The sequence below is a fragment of the Ixodes scapularis genome, unplaced genomic scaffold, assembly GCF_016920785.2.
Source record: "Ixodes scapularis isolate PalLabHiFi unplaced genomic scaffold, ASM1692078v2 PGA_scaffold3__209_contigs__length_174095766, whole genome shotgun sequence".
NCBI lineage: Eukaryota > Metazoa > Arthropoda > Arachnida > Ixodida > Ixodidae > Ixodes > Ixodes scapularis.
Window position 1 is genome coordinate 155,089,882 of NW_024609868.1, and position 18,212 is coordinate 155,108,093.

The 18,212-nt window shown below is 41.9% G+C and overlaps 1 protein-coding gene across 2 annotated transcripts in view; it reads right to left on the reverse strand.

The window, feature by feature from the left end:
- Positions 1-18,212, reverse strand: part of LOC8025169 (papilin) — a 94,986-nt gene that overhangs the window by 39,455 nt on the left and 37,319 nt on the right. The window contains exons 8-11 of one of the 2 annotated variants that reach the window (XM_029986182.3): positions 11,653-11,778; positions 10,136-10,270; positions 8,918-9,013; positions 6,869-7,030 (exon numbers count right to left, since the gene is read on the reverse strand). In XM_029986182.3, coding sequence (XP_029842042.2) covers positions 6,869-7,030; positions 8,918-9,013; positions 10,136-10,270; positions 11,653-11,778 — 519 coding nt within the window. Of the gene's footprint in view, positions 1-6,868; positions 7,031-8,917; positions 9,014-10,135; positions 10,271-11,652; positions 11,782-18,212 lie in introns of both variants that reach the window. The other variant, XM_040210924.1, reaches the window with a different exon arrangement.

The following is an 18,212-nucleotide window of genomic DNA, read 5'->3' on the forward strand; positions in this document are numbered from 1 at the left end:
CCTGCATTGAAAGATACTTAGCGAACGTAGAAAAACATTCAGGTTGAAATATTCAAGTCATATATATATAAATAAACTATTAATTAATAAAAAGACGTTTTTACACGAACCCTTTCACATGTTTGGAAAAGCTGACCACCCAAAAAATCCGACAATACTCTTTTTACAATAATGTTTTCGTTTATTCCTTGTTCCCAATGACAATTGATGAGCGGCATAAATTGCCAGGGGATGTGTTCCTGACGAATTCTGGAAACTGTGTTTGATGAATATTATTTTAATTTTCTGGCTTTGAATACTAGAAAATACAATATATATCTTAGTAGGTTTCTAGATAAGACCTTCTATTGTACTGGCTGCGTTAATAGACAGTGTTTACGTTAAAGGTTTTTGAGGTATGTGTGAAGAACGCTTTTTTATACCGAATCTCTGGAATAATGCCTAACAGCGATGCAATTTTTTTTTTTGTAAATAATTTTTTTTTTAGGTAGTTTCGTTCCAAAGTACCGGATTAAGGGCACGACTACTTTGAGCTTTAGAGGGCCTCACCAAAACAAGCAGGCTGTTAGGGCCGCGTAACTAACCATATCTGTCAGCTTCATGGCTCACGCTCAAACTTCCACTTCCACTTGGGGGACATTTAAATCATTAATAACGTGGAATTTACAAACGCCAGCCAGTCCACGTGAGGGTTTTTTTTAGCAAGTAACAACCACTATGTCAAACGTGCAGCTGTGTTGGTCTCTATAGTCTCTGCTTTTTGTTATCCTCATGCTCGGCTTTCAGATGATGTTAATCTGCAGGCTCTTCCAAAGTGTAAAGCTGGATGGTACCGTTCGTTGATTAACACACCGCTGTTGTGAAAAGAAAATTAAAGAACACAGGACACACTACGGTGCTCGAGTCCGTGTTTCGAAACCACATTCTTAGCATCTGAGAGCAGCTTATACTGTGTTCTCTCTAAATGACTGAAGAACACCCGTGGTGGAGCAATGAACAGCCACGTGCGTAATACTGAGTTGTGTAGCGCAGAAATGGGATGTAAATCAGAGCATTATGACCACGTCTTCGGTTTTCAGCAAAGAATGTCATATCAGATATATTATTTGGCACTTTAATAGCCTGCGGGCAAAAGGAAAACCATTGCAAAATATGTTGATCTCGCAACTTCAAGGGACTCAATAGGTAAACATTACACGACGTTTTATGAAGTAGTCAAACTGCGATTCATATAACTATAATATGATATTTAAGGAACCATGAGCGCATACGTTTTCGCAGACAAAAATGGTTTTGTGTTTATACGGAGCCGTTTGGACGTCTAATCTACCTTCTCACAGTTTGAACTGAAATTAAGCATGGTTGTAATTCAAAATATAGCCTTAGAAGTTTCGTTACGCGTCTGGGCACAATGCAACTGTAGGGAACATAAAAAAAACTAATATACACAAAGTAGCAAATTTAAAAATGTACCTAACAAAACTTTAACCAAGAGAAAAAAAAAAAAAAACTAGCATCTTTCGTAACACAATATTCTAGTCAAAGTAAAAATGCAAGCTAACCATCCTCCGTATCCTGTAATTTTTGACAAAAAAACGGTAGATAAGTTTCAAATGCATTTGTGGCGATCTGCCTCGTTTCTACAAAGTTCTATGACACTGGGGGTATAAGCGACCGCGAACAAAGATTAGTGAGACGCTTCATTGCGGCGGCTGGTATGAGATCACAAGATAAGTTTCGAAGTTTCGGACTTCTTCCCGAAATTCCCCAGAACTCGGCGACTGAGACGAGCCAGCTTCTTCTAAAATTGTGCCGCACACCCGATCGCGTGTTTATTTGGATGCCGTTGTTAATTGAAGTAACGCGCCAACCCTTGATGTTGAACAGCAAGATTTGCCCTACAATGCCGAGAATTTGCCCGTTTTCGCTTTAGGAACAGATCGATTGTTTTATGAAGCAAAGCTGCACCATGTCCGCTTAATAGGATATGCATACGTTAAAACGAGTTGCCCGTCTTGTAAGCGTGGTCTTTAGTGTCCCTACACTGTTTCTTGATACTCTATGCAACGATTACCTCTTGCAATAATTAGCGCACTCTGCTTGCCATTGGATGCGAATTTAATGCAGGAATTTATTAAGTGATGCGAGCAGATTCCAGAAAGCGGCATCGATATCATGTGCGCAGGACCCACGTTATTACTGCTTATTACGATTACAAGGATAGTGCGTTAGCGTTTCCTATATAATCTGTTTCTCTTGTTCGAGAGAATGAATCATAACATTCTCACGTTGCTAACTTCTATTATTTTTATGACTAAACTAAACCTCAGAAATACATACTTCCGTAAAAAATACCTCTAAATATACAAGGTGATAACACTTAGTACAACGGGTGTATCTCGAAACAACCCATTCTTATTTGAACCCTTCTCGTTTGAACCCATTCGCAAAGCGCCCTTCTCGTTTTAACCTTTCGCGTTTCGACCCTTTCTTATTTATACCCGTCTCATTCGAACCCATTCTCATTTGAACCCTTCTCGTCTGAACCGATTCGCAAAACGCCCTTCGCGTTTTAACCTTTCGCGTTTCGACCCTTTCTCATTTGAACCCGTTGTCATTTGAACACCGTAGTGAGGTATAGAAAGAAGGAAAAACAGTTGAGGATGAAGGTTGAAGATGAAGCGAAGCGGCACCATCTCTTGCATGGCACATGAAACAATTTTCCTTATGCCTGCGTGCCACCCCGATTCTGTTGACGTAGCTACGTGGTCACATGGTGACATGGTTTCAAAAGTGCCAGCCCAGATGTGGTACTTCATTTCTCTTCTGTCGCTGTATGTCGTTAAGATGTCGTCGTGTGGAGCGGATGGATCATTGTGCCAGTCGTGTGTTATTGCTTGTAATGGCCAATTCGGGTGGTCACTTTCCCTGAAAAAAAGTTTCCTCATATCTTTGGCAAGGGCGTTCGCGTGGTCAAAGGCTGGCGGGTGCAAGCTTTTCGGGTTGCGCTTCCTAGGCGTATACCGGCAATTTACCAGCAGAAGTTTTCCCGAGCTCCAAGAGGTCGGGCAGCTTGTCTGCCAGACTGTATCCGGTATCGTCACATCCGAATCGGGATAGGGAACCAAACGAAACAATGCTCGCTGAGGCGGCAAATAGCGGGTTCGAGTGGCAAACGAAGCCATCGAGACAGGCACCCTTTTGTGCTCTGAGACTAGATAGCAAAAACATCGAAGAGAAATATAATTTATGTTTCAAAGAAAGTCAACATTTTTGGAAGAATTTATCCAGCCTGAGCAAGGTATGTTTGCTCTGAGACACGGGCTGCATCATACATCACTTTATTTTACAACACTGTAATAACAAGTTATTACACCGCTAAAAAAAAAGTATTCATAGTGATGCACTTTGAAACTTGAACACGCATTACAATTTACAGATCAGAGACTTGAACACGCATTACAGATCGTTCCGATACCCCCGATAACCCCGATAACGATACTATGCATGCGCAAGGGAGGCGGTGGTGTAGTATCGGGTATCGTTATCGGAGTCGTGGGAACGATCTACTAAAACTCTCTACTAACAGTAAACAGAATATGGAAAGCGACGCTGGCAAGCCTCCGTGGCAACAGTTAATCGGAAATACAAATAAAGTTTATGGAAATTTGACGCGCGTGCGGGCAGTACCACACTGATTTATACATCTGCCCTTTCATTGATTTTATATTTTAATATTCTGTCAGCTGTACGGACTGTGGTAATGCCAATATTTTGGAAAGTTTTGTGAAGCCGCTTCTGTTTACACACATCTCAAAGAGTCGTAATGTATGTTGTCGGCGTATGCAGCGTGCTCATGGTACCATAGAATGATCGAAGAAGAAGTTATCAGAGCTCACTCGCGACCCAGTCAAATAAAAACGCCAGTTCATTGTGCTTTGCATTCGGGTAGAGAGGGTCACGTGATGCGCCGCTGGCGCGTTTTTGGTCGCCGGTGCCACAGGCAAGGGCTCGAAGGCAATTAATTACCCGAATTCCCCATAAATACCACAGAAAAATTGCGAGATCATGATGTTGGATTAATTTGGGTTCGAAATGAGAGAGGTTAAAATAAGAAAAATCTTTCTGACAATGGTCAAAACCAGAAAGTATGTTTTGAGAAAATTTGAAATGAGAAAGGTTAAAATGAGAAAAGTCGTTTTGAGAAGGGTCAAAACCCGAAAGTTTGTTTTGAGAACGGTTTAAATGAGAAAGGGAGAAACGCGAAAGTTGTTTTGCACTGGGTTGAAATGAGAAGGTAAAAACGAGAAGGTAGAAATGCGAACGGGTTCAAATGAGAACCACCCAGTACAACGGCGCTGAAAAAAAAATCCCAACACAGTGGATGTCGATATTTAGATGAACCGCAGTACCGCTTAAAATAATCTATGAAAAAATGGACAGCGCGATAGCTTAAATTGTTAAAAGAAAGTAATAACGAGGAACACACTTCGATAAATATTTCACACAAACAAGTATAATGATGTTTACGTTACAATTATTTCGAAGCACCAAATGAAAGGCACGTTTATGATCTATTTTGCACAGCATATTCAGCCCTTCATTAAAAGCAAGTGCTTTCGGTTTACATTATTTGGGAGCATGAGCTTGTAATGAAAAATAGCTGTCACTCTTACCCATAGTGTGAACTTATTTTCACCAACCTACTCATTCCTGCTCAAAAACTTGCACACGTAGATTTCGTATCGAGTCATACAACATATCACTGCCTGCGGTAAGTCCAAATTCAGAATTAATGCAAACAGCGAAAGCAGGCTTCCCTTCAGAACAAGCAATACATCAAACGCATTATGCTCCTTCACTTTTGTGAAAGAAAAAGCACGCTTCGAGCATAATTTGAGAGACGTGTGATACACTTTAAATATCTGAATTCTGCATTCATTAAACAGATGGTGTAATTTGTTATTTAGTGATACGCTGCGTCCTTACGTAAACATTATTGCAGCTTCCTACTGAGTCAAGCATCTGTCATAAAAAGAAAATAATTGTAAATAGCACTTCTAGCATTTTGTTTCTTTCCAAGAAACTTAGGTTGTAAGCCTAAGTTTCTAGTTTCGGATATCTACAAAAAAAAGCCAAAATACACCGAAGAGTTGCCATAGACACAAATTTGATGCATTCCTCAAGGCGAGGAAAGACGAACGGAATGAAGAGCTGTAGCCAGCAGACCGAGACATGCGGTTGTGCGAAGCTGTCGGTACGACATGGGCGGATTTAGGAGGGTGGGAGCGGAGGGCGACCACCCTCTTAAGTTCCCCAAAGTAATCTTATAGAGCGCAGCCCTTAGGCGCCCGTTCCCGCATATAGCGGCGTGGGTGTCGGCGTCTGCGTCGCCGTTGCCATCGGCGTCGGCGTCGGCGTAACCGCTATATGCGGGAACGGGATCGGAGCGGGTGCCTAAGTCTTAGAATGGAACACTGTGCGCGTTTGATTATGGGCAAAAGGGAAAACAGCGCGCAAAAAACAGGAACAAAGCAGATTGCGGGAGCATGCTTTGTCGTTACTGTCATACGTGAAAGTGTCTGTGTGGGGGGGGGGGGGGGGGGGCACTTGTGCCTTCATTATGCAAGGTGTGGGTGTCGACCCTTCTTCGAAAAGGTAGTAATCATTGGCAAGGTCAGAGACCGAATGACGAGGGAAATTTCGGAAGCCTACGCAATAAAAAGAGAAGGCACGAAATACGTCAGTCAGACGTCGCTGAATTTACACAGCAAAGGGATTGAATTTTAAACTCGCGTTGATTGCCCGCCCCGGGATGTGTTCGGTACTGATGATTTCGTTTTTTACAAAAGATTCAGTTGAGAGTCAGAGCCTGTCCTGTGTGCACTTGTACTTTGTCCTTTATTTTGCGCACTGTTTTCCTTTAGATTGTATGGACCAACTACCCCACATCGGCACCCTAATTCAGTACATTATAGGGCACGACAGACCTATACACCAATTCAATTCCCCGCAAAGTTTAGCGGAGTAACTAAATTGATGTGTACGTCTGTGACATCCCATAGTGCGACAATGCGGAAATTCTCCGTAAATCACAAAGTCTCGTTAATAGCACAACATGACAACGTTTAGCAAGGCCCTTAGTTTGTGCTATTAAACACATTGGGGGATTGATCGTCTTACGCAAGTAATAAAAAATCTCCAACGAATATCTCGTTCGCCGGTCCTTTAGCTAATCACCTGGAGAAGTGGTCATAAAATATTTCATGAACAATACAAGACGCGTTGTTATGATATTTGTACTCTTATTTGACCGTAACTTCGCGGGGACATAAGTGGCCGATTGCGCCTCCTTCCTGCGTATGTAAAAAAGAGGTCTATACACTGTAAGAAATGCATGCGCGTCTACTTACACGTAAAGCACTTGAAGCGTCAATCTCTGCAATCTACGAAATCAGCTCAGTGAATGGCGAGGCGGAACATCTGTTTAGACTTCAAAATTAAGTCTATGCTGTGGCATTACGCAATGCAAGCATGACGCTTTGCACTGCGTAATGCCACAGCGCAGGCTTCATTTTTTAGGTCTAAATGGATGTTCCGCCTCATCATTCGCTGAGCTGATTTCGTAGATCGCAGAGATTGGCTCTCTGAGTGTTTTGCGGGTAAGTAGACGTCCAGGCATTACTTAGTGTGTAGAGTTCAGATGACAGCGTTTCGTCTATTGCTTTATGTCACGGTGTTCGGAATGTAAACCAAACCGATGTAATAGTCGAACCTCCCCATGAAGTCAAATTGCCCAGGACGAATGTCTTGTGTAGTAAGACAAATAGCTCAAGACACTGAAGCTTACCCGGTATTTGACACTCACCTTCACACTCTGCGAGGCAGTCTTCGTGTGTCTCGAAGTTGTTGTCGTTACCTGTGCAGCCCTTGTATTGGAACACGTCGCAACGGGACGAAGTGGTGTTGAAGAAGTACCGAGGAATGTCCTCGTTGCAGCTTCCTTCGACAAGCGGCATACTGCACACATCTAGTTGCAGGGACCGGAGTTGTGAGTTAGTTGAACATAAGAGACGGTGCGGACTACGGGGCATTTTGAATAGCCTTATAGAGGTTTATAGGTCCATACATTTTTAATTTATTTCAGTCTTAAATTTACAAAAATAAAGTATCATTCATGTCGATACGATTCTTTTTTTAATTACAGAAGATAGCTGTTTTTGGGTGCAGTTTTGAAATATTTTTGTGCCTACTGCACCACGCGTAAGCGTGCGGACAAATGTTCAGCGTGGAGCTTGAATGCTGCAAAAAGATTGGCTTCGAGCGTTTCGCGAGTAAAGGCGATCTACAGCAAATACTTTTTTACCGGGAATAAAATTTGCGGATCAAGCTGGGAAATATCTGAATGAGTAGTCAAGGAATGTCATGCAATTGGTCCAGCGCTGGCTCAAAAGTTTAACTGCACCCGTCGCGTCAGCAAATTATTTGATGACGTTAACCTACCCTTGTATCCTGTACAGGACTATAACCAACCCAACAACAAAAAATCAATAGCCATCTACTACGCCAAAGAGGAACCTCATAGCAGTGGCTGTATTAGGCGCAGTATTTATTTTACAATGGAAATATTCCCCATACATATATGGAAGTCAGTGTTTGGCATTACTCTAATTCGATCGACAGCAGTAATATACACGCTCATGGCATATGGATAGGATAGGTTTGCGCAAGCTATTGGCCGGGAGGAATAATAACGTTAATTTGTGTTCGTCTGTCTCTTCGGAACTTCTGCGAGACGTGTGATGGCAGCATAAACCCCATACATAGCTCTGTGTTTTAACGCACTTGATACAAGTGTGAATGTCCGATAGAATGCCTTACAGCATAATTCCCATACATAGCTCTGTGTTTTAACGCACTTGATACAAGTGTGAATGTCCGATAGAATGCCTTACAGCATAATCCCCATACATAGCTCTGTGTTTTAACGCACTTGATACAAGTGTGAATGTCCGATAGAATGCCTTACAGCATAATCCCCATACATAGCTCTGTGTTTTAACGCACTTGATACAAGTGTGAATGTCCGATAGAATGCCTTACAGCATAATCCACATACATAGCTCTGTGTTTTAACGCACTTGATACAAGTGTGAATGTCCGATAGAATGCCTTACAGCATAATCCCCATACATAGCTCTATGTTTTAACGCACTTGATACAAGTGTGAATGTCCGATAGAATGCCTTACAGCATAATCCCCATACATAGCTCTGTGTTTTAACGCACTTGATACAAGTGTGAATGTCCGATAGAATGCCTTACAGCATAATCCACATACATAGCTCTGTGTTTTAACGCACTTGATACAAGTGTGAATGTCCGATAGAATGCCTTACAGCATAATCCCCATACATAGCTCTGTGTTTTAACGCACTTGATACAAGTGTGAATGTCCGATAGAATGCCTTACAGCATAATCCCCATACATAGCTCTGTGTTTTAACGCACTTGATACAAGTGTGAATGTCCGATAGAATGCCTTACAGCATAATCCCCATACATAGCTCTGTGTTTTAACGCACTTGATACAAGTGTGAATGTCCGATAGAATGCCTTACAGCATAATCCACATACATAGCTCTGTGTTTTAACGCACTTGATACAAGTGTGAATGTCCGATAGAATGCCTTACAGCATAATCCCCATACATAGCTCTGTGTTTTAACGCACTTGATACAAGTGTGAATGTCCGATAGAATGCCTTACAGCATAATCCCCATACATAGCTCTGTGTTTTAACGCACTTGATACAAGTGTGAATGTCCGATAGAATGCCTTACAGCATAATCCACATACATAGCTGTGTGTTTTAACGCACTTGATACAAGTGTGAATGTCCGAGAGAATGCCTTACTGTGGTCAGCGCAGTGGCACTTTCGTTCGCCGCTGTGGAGTGTCTTTGGTGTACACGTAGGCGGACAGAAGAAGGGCTCCTCAGAAGGAACGTACTCTGAAACAGAGAAGGTGGCGTTGTTCAGGAAGCCATCCACAATCAAGGGAAGTAGGCCCATTTTAATTATAGGCGTTCCTTGGCATTGTCTTCCGGAGTACTGCAATAGTCACAAGGTCAATGTCTTCTTCGTTAAGCGGTATCGAACTGCCTGAAAAAGCCATGCCACTAGGGGTCACCTTTCGTTAGAAGTGAAGCATACGATAGGCCTCCCCGTTATTTTTCACTGGTGTGCCGCACTTCTGAGATTTATGCTCATAAACAGAATTGAAAGAGAGAGAGAGAGATGTACATTTTGCCGACTCAGTGCGGCTGCTGATGATGTGACTTCTAGTTTGATGATAATTTATGCCAATCAGATTGGTTAGACCAGTTCGTAATTCTTGCTTTCAATCCTACATGAGGCACATTGATCTCTACATTAGGCAAAAGGGGGCGAGGTAACGGCGGGAGTAGAACGTAGCAAACCGGAAGCGCTTGCATTGGTTGTCTGGAGAGAAAAAAGAAAAGAAAAGGGCGACAGAAAAACATAGAAGTAAAGCCAATGATAAGTTAGGAGCATTCGTTTTGCCGCGACCGGTTAAAGTTGATTGAGTGCTTATCCGCTTTATTTTAACACAGAATGCTTTTATGGGCTGGACTTTATGTAAAACGTGTACCTGCCGAGTATGAGGAAAAAACGTTACGCACAGGCCAAGGCAACGTAAAGCATACACAGCCCATAATAGCCAGTGCGTACACGAATCTAAGTAGAAGGCATTCTTAGTCATAATTAATCATATATACTCATAATTTATTATATTTACATGTAAAAAGCAAGATGTAACAAGCGCCTTAGTAGGAATCGAACCCCGGACCGTGCGATTCGCGGCCCGACGCCTTTGCTTGACTCAACAAGAGGAGGTGAAAGAGAGAAAAAATATGTAAAAAATGGTTCGATAACAACTATTTCCTAGACGTGTCCGAAAACGTTAATGGTTTATAACAAAAGTGAGAAAAAACACTTAAATTGAGAAGCAGAACACTTATATGTGTCTATTTGCCTGGCCCTGTTTCTCTTCGTCAAGGGCATGTTCTGACAATGTTATTACCAAACCGCCTCAATGGTGGGAGCGTCCCTACCTAGTGCGGGTACAAGCGTTCCATTGGGGGCGAGGCAGCTGCAGTCGAAGCAGGTGTCTGTCTTGCTGCTGCTCTGACACTCTACAGGGCAGTCACTTGGCGACGTTATGCAGCTGGCTGGGCGCAATCTAGGACCTGGGTTGAAGTGCCATTTTTTAGGAGTAGACGACGCAGTCCAAGCGCGTAAGACTTAGGAATCCTTTGATCTTAGTAATCCGAGTTGTGATGAACTCTGGAACCGTCAACAGTCCTGATCGGTGCTACATCGCAAACAACAGTTTTAGTATTGCGTACACAAGCGAACGCAAACCTGTTACATTTGCATTAGCTTTGCGTGTTTCACAATTTGTTGCGTGGAGCCTAAACTGCGATGTTGAATTATTGCATGACGACGTCACGCATGCGCAGCCTGGAACACGCAACGCTAACGCAGACGAACACCGCTTACGTTTGTTTCTATACGAAATGCTGAACAAGCTGAAGCCGAACTAGTTGGTTCATGATGCTTACGGAAACGGCCACCTCAAAGGAAATCGTAGTGTGTAGGTTCATTTCCGTTCACCTGGCCATTTTCGTAAACAATACTGAAGCTTTAACATTTGACTTGAAAACGTACTGAAAAATGAGTTATCGCTTCACTCTGTCTGTGGATCGAGACACGCTCTGCACGCCTGCTGGGCAGAAAGTCAAATAAGCAGGTCTGACTAATAAATATTGCGGATTTGTATTTATTTATACGCAGTAGTTTTTAGTTAAACGATAATTTATTCGGAAGAACCCTTTCTGAGGGTGTATGTACCGGAATTTAAACGAGCCTAGTATTAGTGCGAGCTCGAATGAAGGACGTCAATGAGAAAGTTGGGAGGGCGTTAAGATGGCTTTTTTTTTTTTGCAATAAATTATACGTAGACCAACCTGCACTTATCCGAAAAAAAATATGCTGAATTGAAGCAAAAAGCAAACAAACATACGTTGCTTGTTTATGCGATTAGGTTCAAAACGTTTGGTTAATTCAAACGGAACTACGTCAGAATTATTTTTCAGCAGACGTACCGCTCAATTATAGCCGATTGTTTCGACTTCGAAAATAGAGGTGTCAGCAACATAAGCTAAACCTCTAGATGGTATCACTCCCGTGCAGGGGGCTAGAGAAACGCAGAAATACTCTTCATTGGTACATGTCTGTGAGCTTGCGCGTAGTTTATTTTCTCTCGAGCTATTTATCATTTTAACCTTTCTGGTTGGAAAAAGCTCAGATTGTGACAATGACTAATATACAAATTTCCGCCAAGCAAAAACGGGTAATCATATATATTGAGGCGTGCGCCGCTTACAAAACGGTTTCGTGTTAGACAATGTCCTGTTTCAATCTTGCCGCGCGCTCAGCCTTGTTCTCTTCTTCCTCGCTAGAATAGTTTAAATTTGCAAAGCTTAGAAAGACGTCTTGAATCACTGTTTAAAATGTATTTGAAAGTGTCAACCTATACTTCTAAACGTTGTTTAGAAGAAAGATTCACCCAGATCTGGCAGCTCGCAGTGGCAGACGATGCAATTGGTATTTTGGTCCCAAGAACAGCACGAGGGACAAGAAAGGCCACAGGACGCTGTGCTGGAGCAATTAGAGATCCAGGCCACTGGAGCAGCTGCTAAAGAAAGCATTTGATTGAATCGTGCTCACATTTCGTCTCGATGTTTCCAACCGGTTATTTACTGAAACCTGGCTTACAATGTCAAATATTGTAAAAAATACGTGTACTGAAAAAAAAAAAAAGAAAAAGAAACTCTCGGCTGAATAAAAACTATTGCAGAAATGGAAAACCTAAATATTACGAGCTACAATTCTAAAATGTGCTTTTGTTTGTTTCGGAAGTGAAGTTCCCCTCTCGGGGTAGTTGAGGTTTAAGTGTATTTTTTTTTTATTTTTTAACGGTGTGCAATATTTGCTTCGTATTTATTCGTAGAATTTCCCTTTTTCTCGTAGCTCCATACTTTGTCACTTGTGATTTTAATATATGCACGTGTTACTAGACTAACTTTACATACAGCGAGAACAATGGTGTGATGGTCTTTTGAAGAGAAAGCTTAGATTGATTTCGTAACATATCGCTCTCGAGCTTACTACGTGACTGCGTGACACTCTTAGCGCGAACACGTTTTTGGTGCTTTCTTTGGAGTTTACTTCAAAAGTGTACTCAAAAACATTTTGTTTTACTTCTGAAGTTAGTGCCCCAATTGAGCACTTTAAATCACACTGGTGATCTTAATAAAAGCATTTTTATAAAAAAAAAAAAAAAACAACGACAAAAAAAATAAAGAAACGGCGATCGCTTTCTTTCGCCCAGTGTCGCTTATTGTGCATACATGTACGTAATAAATTTGGCTCCAAGTATGTCCCATTCAATTTGCCAATGTAATCGCCACAGTGGGCCACCAGGTAGGTAATGGTCTCTCGCGAAATATACTTATCCCGCGGGAAAAAAATATGTTTCTCGTTATTTTTCGCTCAAGTAAACTAATCGAATTATAATTTTGCTTAAGCATTCAACGTACAGTTGTATATTTGTGCAAAATTATATCCGAATGTTGTAAATAAAACAAATGTCCATGTGGTCCTCCCAAAGGGTCAACGCGGCGCTGGGTCTACGCTGTATCTAAGTAAGCAATTGTGCAAAATACACGAAGATAGTACTGATTACAATGCAATTAAATGCAAAGGCGCAAGCGAGCTGGACAAGAATGATGAATATAATCCCTGGAGAAGGGGAACAAGAGGGACAAAGGACAAACAAAAATATACAGACACAGCTAGGAGACTGTTGTGTGACCGAAAAAATCCGCCTGGTCCGGTTATCGAACCCGGGACCTCTCTATTACAAGTGGAGCGCACTACCAGCTGAGTTAACCAGGGATTTAGACGAGAGTAGAGCAAACGGCCTGCTGAATAAAACCTACGACATCGCCTTTTCACTTTTGCAATTAGGAAGATTCCTGCGTGTGGAGATACTAAGGAGACAGCAGAGTAAAAGAGACGGAGACAAAACATGCTGGAAAGAATCTGGTTCGTTTACACTGGGATAGAAATTTACTATGCGATTTCTTCGCGTTAGTTGTCATAGTTTGAAGCTGCTCGATTCTGCTTTGATGATTAGACCACTGAGAGCTTGTTTTCAGAGCCCGTGAAGGAGTTTCCCCAGGAAGCCATATAATTAGGATTTGAAAGCAAAAACGGCTGATGCAGATATTGTATGAATATCTGCTTCAGCAGAATGAAGGAGCAGTCTTCGCGTAGCCACTTTCTGCGGTCCCCAATTTCAACGCTGTGCTCAACTGACTGGAGATCTGAGCAGACAAGGAAGGTCAAGAAGAGCATGGGCTACGATGCTTGCGTTTTTATATTTCTACCGGAATGAATAAATTAATCATACAAAAGTACATTCTAGTTAGAAGTTGAGATTGACATATCGGGAAGTTACTTCTGTCTCCAAGGAAACCTGCAACTGGAATATTTGATTTTTTTTTGCAGACGGATGGTAGAAATATATTTAAAAGTGAGCAGTCCTGTACAAATTCGCAGTAAAGCGTCAGCAAAAGCTGCGACACCTTTTCAGAACCTTATGGTCCTCAAGTGCCTCGGACCTTATGTGGAGGAGCCATCGCCAACGTCTGCTCGGAGAGTGACACACTGCTTTCCTCAAATGTACAAACCCGCGGCAGGTTTATTTAGATAAAAAAATGCAATATCCAACGCAGGTTGCTCTACAACCCCAACTGTATCCTTTTGAGTTGGGGAAGGATTGCCCGTACCACCTGTTGCTGTAAAAATACAGAGTACGAGTGGTAGGGGCATGTCCAAACCTCGGGCCTTAGCCCACTGCCGACATGCTTTAGATGAGGTCTTGGAGCCGGCAGTTTTTCAGGATACGTGGGCTCACCGGCTACACATAGCTTTACGAAAGAAGTGACCAGTGTGATATATTAGGAGATTTTCAATTAACACTTGCGATATTTTAGTACATGGTGGTAGATTTGTTCTTATCTATGTTTCCTTTTCCTAATGTATTAATAATAAAATCGAACAGAAATGATGAAAGGCTGGTTACCCTGCGTAATACAGAAAGTATAACCGGGACGGAAACTGGATCTTTACAAAAACCGGATGCTGACAAAAAAAAAAAAAAAAAAAAAAAAAAAAAAAGCATGTGCAGTAATGGCTTCACCTGTTTATTCCAGTTTCTTTTCATCAATCAAATGAACTTTTATAGAAACAAAACAAAAAACGGTCTGGTTAGTTTTAGCACTGTATTCAACACGGCAGAGTTTCATGTGACGTGAAGGCGCAGCAGCGAGTAGCTTTCATTTTAAAGAGGTGCACTATGAACTGATAAACCATGCTAAACGTAATTTAAGAGCAACTACATCATGCGTTAAGTAGCATTACCTACTCTAATAAATACTGCAAAGCAACAATCTGAAATGTATTGGATGCCTTCAAAACTTCTTTTTCATCTAGCTCTATCCGCCAGCTTTCTTAGCATTCGTTCATTGCTCACACTAATAGAACCTGGCAAAATTGAAGGTAACCTAAGCTAATATATTGCTCCCCCATTTGCCTGCCTCAACGCTATATAACCCAACTTGACATAAAAATAACAAAGGTTCGGCTTACATCAGGGTTTTCTATATTGTGGGTAGCGACCGGAAAAAGGCTGGCGAAAGATTTGGCGGGGGATCGCAAAGGAGGCTCGGAGACTCCAAAACTCTAAACTTGGCATTTTAACGGTAACGCCGACGAAAGAAAAGTACGGGCCGCAGCTCAACATCAAGCCCGAACTCAGATTCGTGGTGTCTAAACTTCGGCCTCGTTTCGAAGGATTGTGGTCTAATTAACAGGCTCACTTCAATTATTATGTACAGTCTTTCCTTTTGACATGCGTTTTCTTGCTATGGTTTCTATCGCAGCTGATTCACTCTGACTATATTGTCTGTCCAATAAAGGTTCAGCGTCAATTGTGTGCAAATATTTGCGCACATAAAATGGAAAGCTTGTGGCATCACAAAAGTCCCGTGGTGTGGGAGGGGTGTGATCGTGGCGATATATTTGTTTTTAGCTTTGATCGGTCGTAGCGCCGGTTCACATAATATATGTATCCTCATCATACCATCACAATATGACCCATGGATTTGAAAATCATTCCTCTCAAATATTAACAGGGACAGCCGGTTCTCCGCTTATACCCTTCGCTTCGCGGAAGACATTGCTTCCTTTGGCGAAAGGTAGGTGTATATTATGGAATTTTCATAATTGTTTTAGTTCTTTATAGCTGCTTGTTATTTCTCAAAGCATTGTTCGTAATGTACGCTATAACAGCGCAATCGTATTCTAATTTCATAAATATTTCAAATCCGTCCTTTTCACGGTTGCTTTCTACTCTTCTCTGTTTCTACTGCGGAAAAAATTGTTGCCATCAGGAACATTTTCGATGTAGGAGTAGACACTTTTGATACCACTCAGGTTATTCTATAATGAGTTCGCACAATTATGAAGTCGAGTAATAAATGTACCTATGGAGTGCTGAGTGCCTCAAGTTAATTGTTTTATTGTGCACGTCATTGTGTTCGATTCCTTCTTGTTACAAAATCTCTAGAGCAGTGGTTCTCAACCATTGATGTTTCGGGGACCCTTGAGGATCGCCGAAGATGGTGGGGGACCCCGTTCGTGGTGAGGGGAAGGGAAAAGTATGGGGTAATTATGATAATGATTTAATAAATCAATATAAGTAAGTGCTAGATTTCTATCATTGGCATACACACGAGAAAACGCACTCGAAAATTGGAACGTTTCTTCTCAATCTAGAAAAATAAAAATTTTATTGCCGGGTTTGACTAATGAGGCAGGGCTTCGCGGACCCCTAGATTGTCTTCGCGGACCCCCATTCGAGAACCGCTGCTCTAGAGTAAGATATTGCCTTTAGATCACATCTTACTTGCCCAGTTCAATTTAAGAAAAAAAAAAAGTTTGTGTATAAGAATTGTTTGCCTGATTTCCAAGTAGTAAATCAGTACGGCGCCTAATTGTGTACCTCGTAAATATTCCTGCAGCAACAAACGACTCTTTAATATACCGCTTAATATTCTTAACAATATTTCTCAAAATAAACGCATCCAGAAATTAAAAAAAAAGCTTCTGCACCCATGTTATTAGAGATAGTTACATTTTCTTGCATGATATAGTCTTTTGTATACAAGATAGAGAATACTGAAAGGTTATAAAAAGCTAAAAAGAAGTAAAGCCGATATTTGACCGACTAGAAGAAGGAAGAGGTAATAAATGTTTGTAGAAAAAGTTTTTTGAGAAGAAATATTTTTGATTTCTCTTTCGTTCCGATTTCCCCAACTAATGTTGAAACGAAACAGAGGTTTCAAGCTGCCGAACTCGAAATGGAAATATGTGCTAAAAGTCTGAACAGAAGTTTTTATTTGCTTTATTATTTTTTAGTCCAACTCAGCAGGCGACTACGTAAAACTGGAACGTTACGTCCACGTGAGTAGCGACAGGATTTCAATGCGTTTTTTGTTCGATACCCGCCAATGCACGTCGTTTTATATTTATATATGTTAACGTGGAATGTTCTAGAAGATTTGAGAATGATGTAGTTTGTTCAAGCTTAGTATGTGCAATTCCGGAATGTTCTCGGCAGAATTCCCTTAGACACCCAGAAAGGGTTCAAAAGAAGCCGCCCGCGCCGCACTACCTCACTTTTTCGCATGCGCTCGCTCCTGCTGTTACGCCGTCATTGACGACCGTTATTCGACATTCATTCTCATTTTGTTTTGGCACAAGTTCGCCACATTCAACGTTTAGTTTCTTCAGTTTTCACTGCCTCGTCATTCGTAACCATATTAAAAAAAAGAAAACTGCTTTGCGTAGGTTGATTTACGGTATTCCGATTGGCATAATATGGCAGATACAGTTGTCCTCTCAATAGCACGTTATGCAAACTGAGTGGAAGGAGTCCCGGGTCCTCCTCAGACCCTTAGAATTACTTGGAGGTGAAGAAGCTTAGGCGCGTGACCTTTTATGATGCCTCTTCTATTTTGGGAGAGACGTTCCTAGGTGTTCCGTTTCTCCAATGCCGCAAACGTGATCGGCTGCGGAACGTTAAAATGATGCCCTGTACTCATTACGCCCTTTGTATCGTAAGAAGGCTGTCCGTTACTGCATATACTCCCACTAGCTGGCACACAAAAATGAATACAGGGGTCTCTGTGAAGTGTGCATTGACTGAAAAGGCCTATACTTGAAGAGAAGCCCGTGAATTCAGTTTCCCGTATCACACGGAGAGGGCCAGTCCCGGCGAGCAACTGGAGGAACTCGGCCAATGACGAAGCTCAGCGTGCGATTCGATCGGAGGAGCAATTCATTCGAGAGTTTTAGGGAACCGTTGTTGCCCATCCGATACGGTACGCCTGGCCCTCCGGCACGCACTGCGCATTGGCGAGTCTTCTGCGGCAGCACGTGCGCAGAAGGTCCATCGTACCTTATGCGATGTGCAAAAACGGTTCCCTAAAACTTTCTATTATGCGAATGCGCGGTACGCCAGGGAAACGACAGGTTGATTGTCTCCGCGCGGTTCGTCTAATAATATCTTACGCTTCGTCATTCACTCTGATTCTTCTCTTAAAAGAAAGCTGATGAGGTTCTTAAAAAGATATCGAGTTAGAGATGAATTTTAGCATGCTTCTGTCCTGTGAATTTTTATATCACAATCATTTGGCCCAAACGTAATAATAAAAAAAAAAAAACGAAAAAAAACTTTGCTGGGTGTGATGTTATACCCAGAGGTTTCAACTGCCTTGCGAGTGCCGCTTGCGACGGAACGTCTGCGGTGCTTTCGACTGCCCGGGTAAGGATTGGGGAAGGCGTTGAAAGGTTGAGCTCTCTGTATGAATACGTCACGGTTCTCTCCTTCCACCGACCGTACTGGGAAGGAGGGGCTTCATCGCTATTTCGAAAGTGCTGCTTTGGCTACTTGGCGCATCAGTCTGAAATATAATTTTGATATTCGCAAACCTGGAG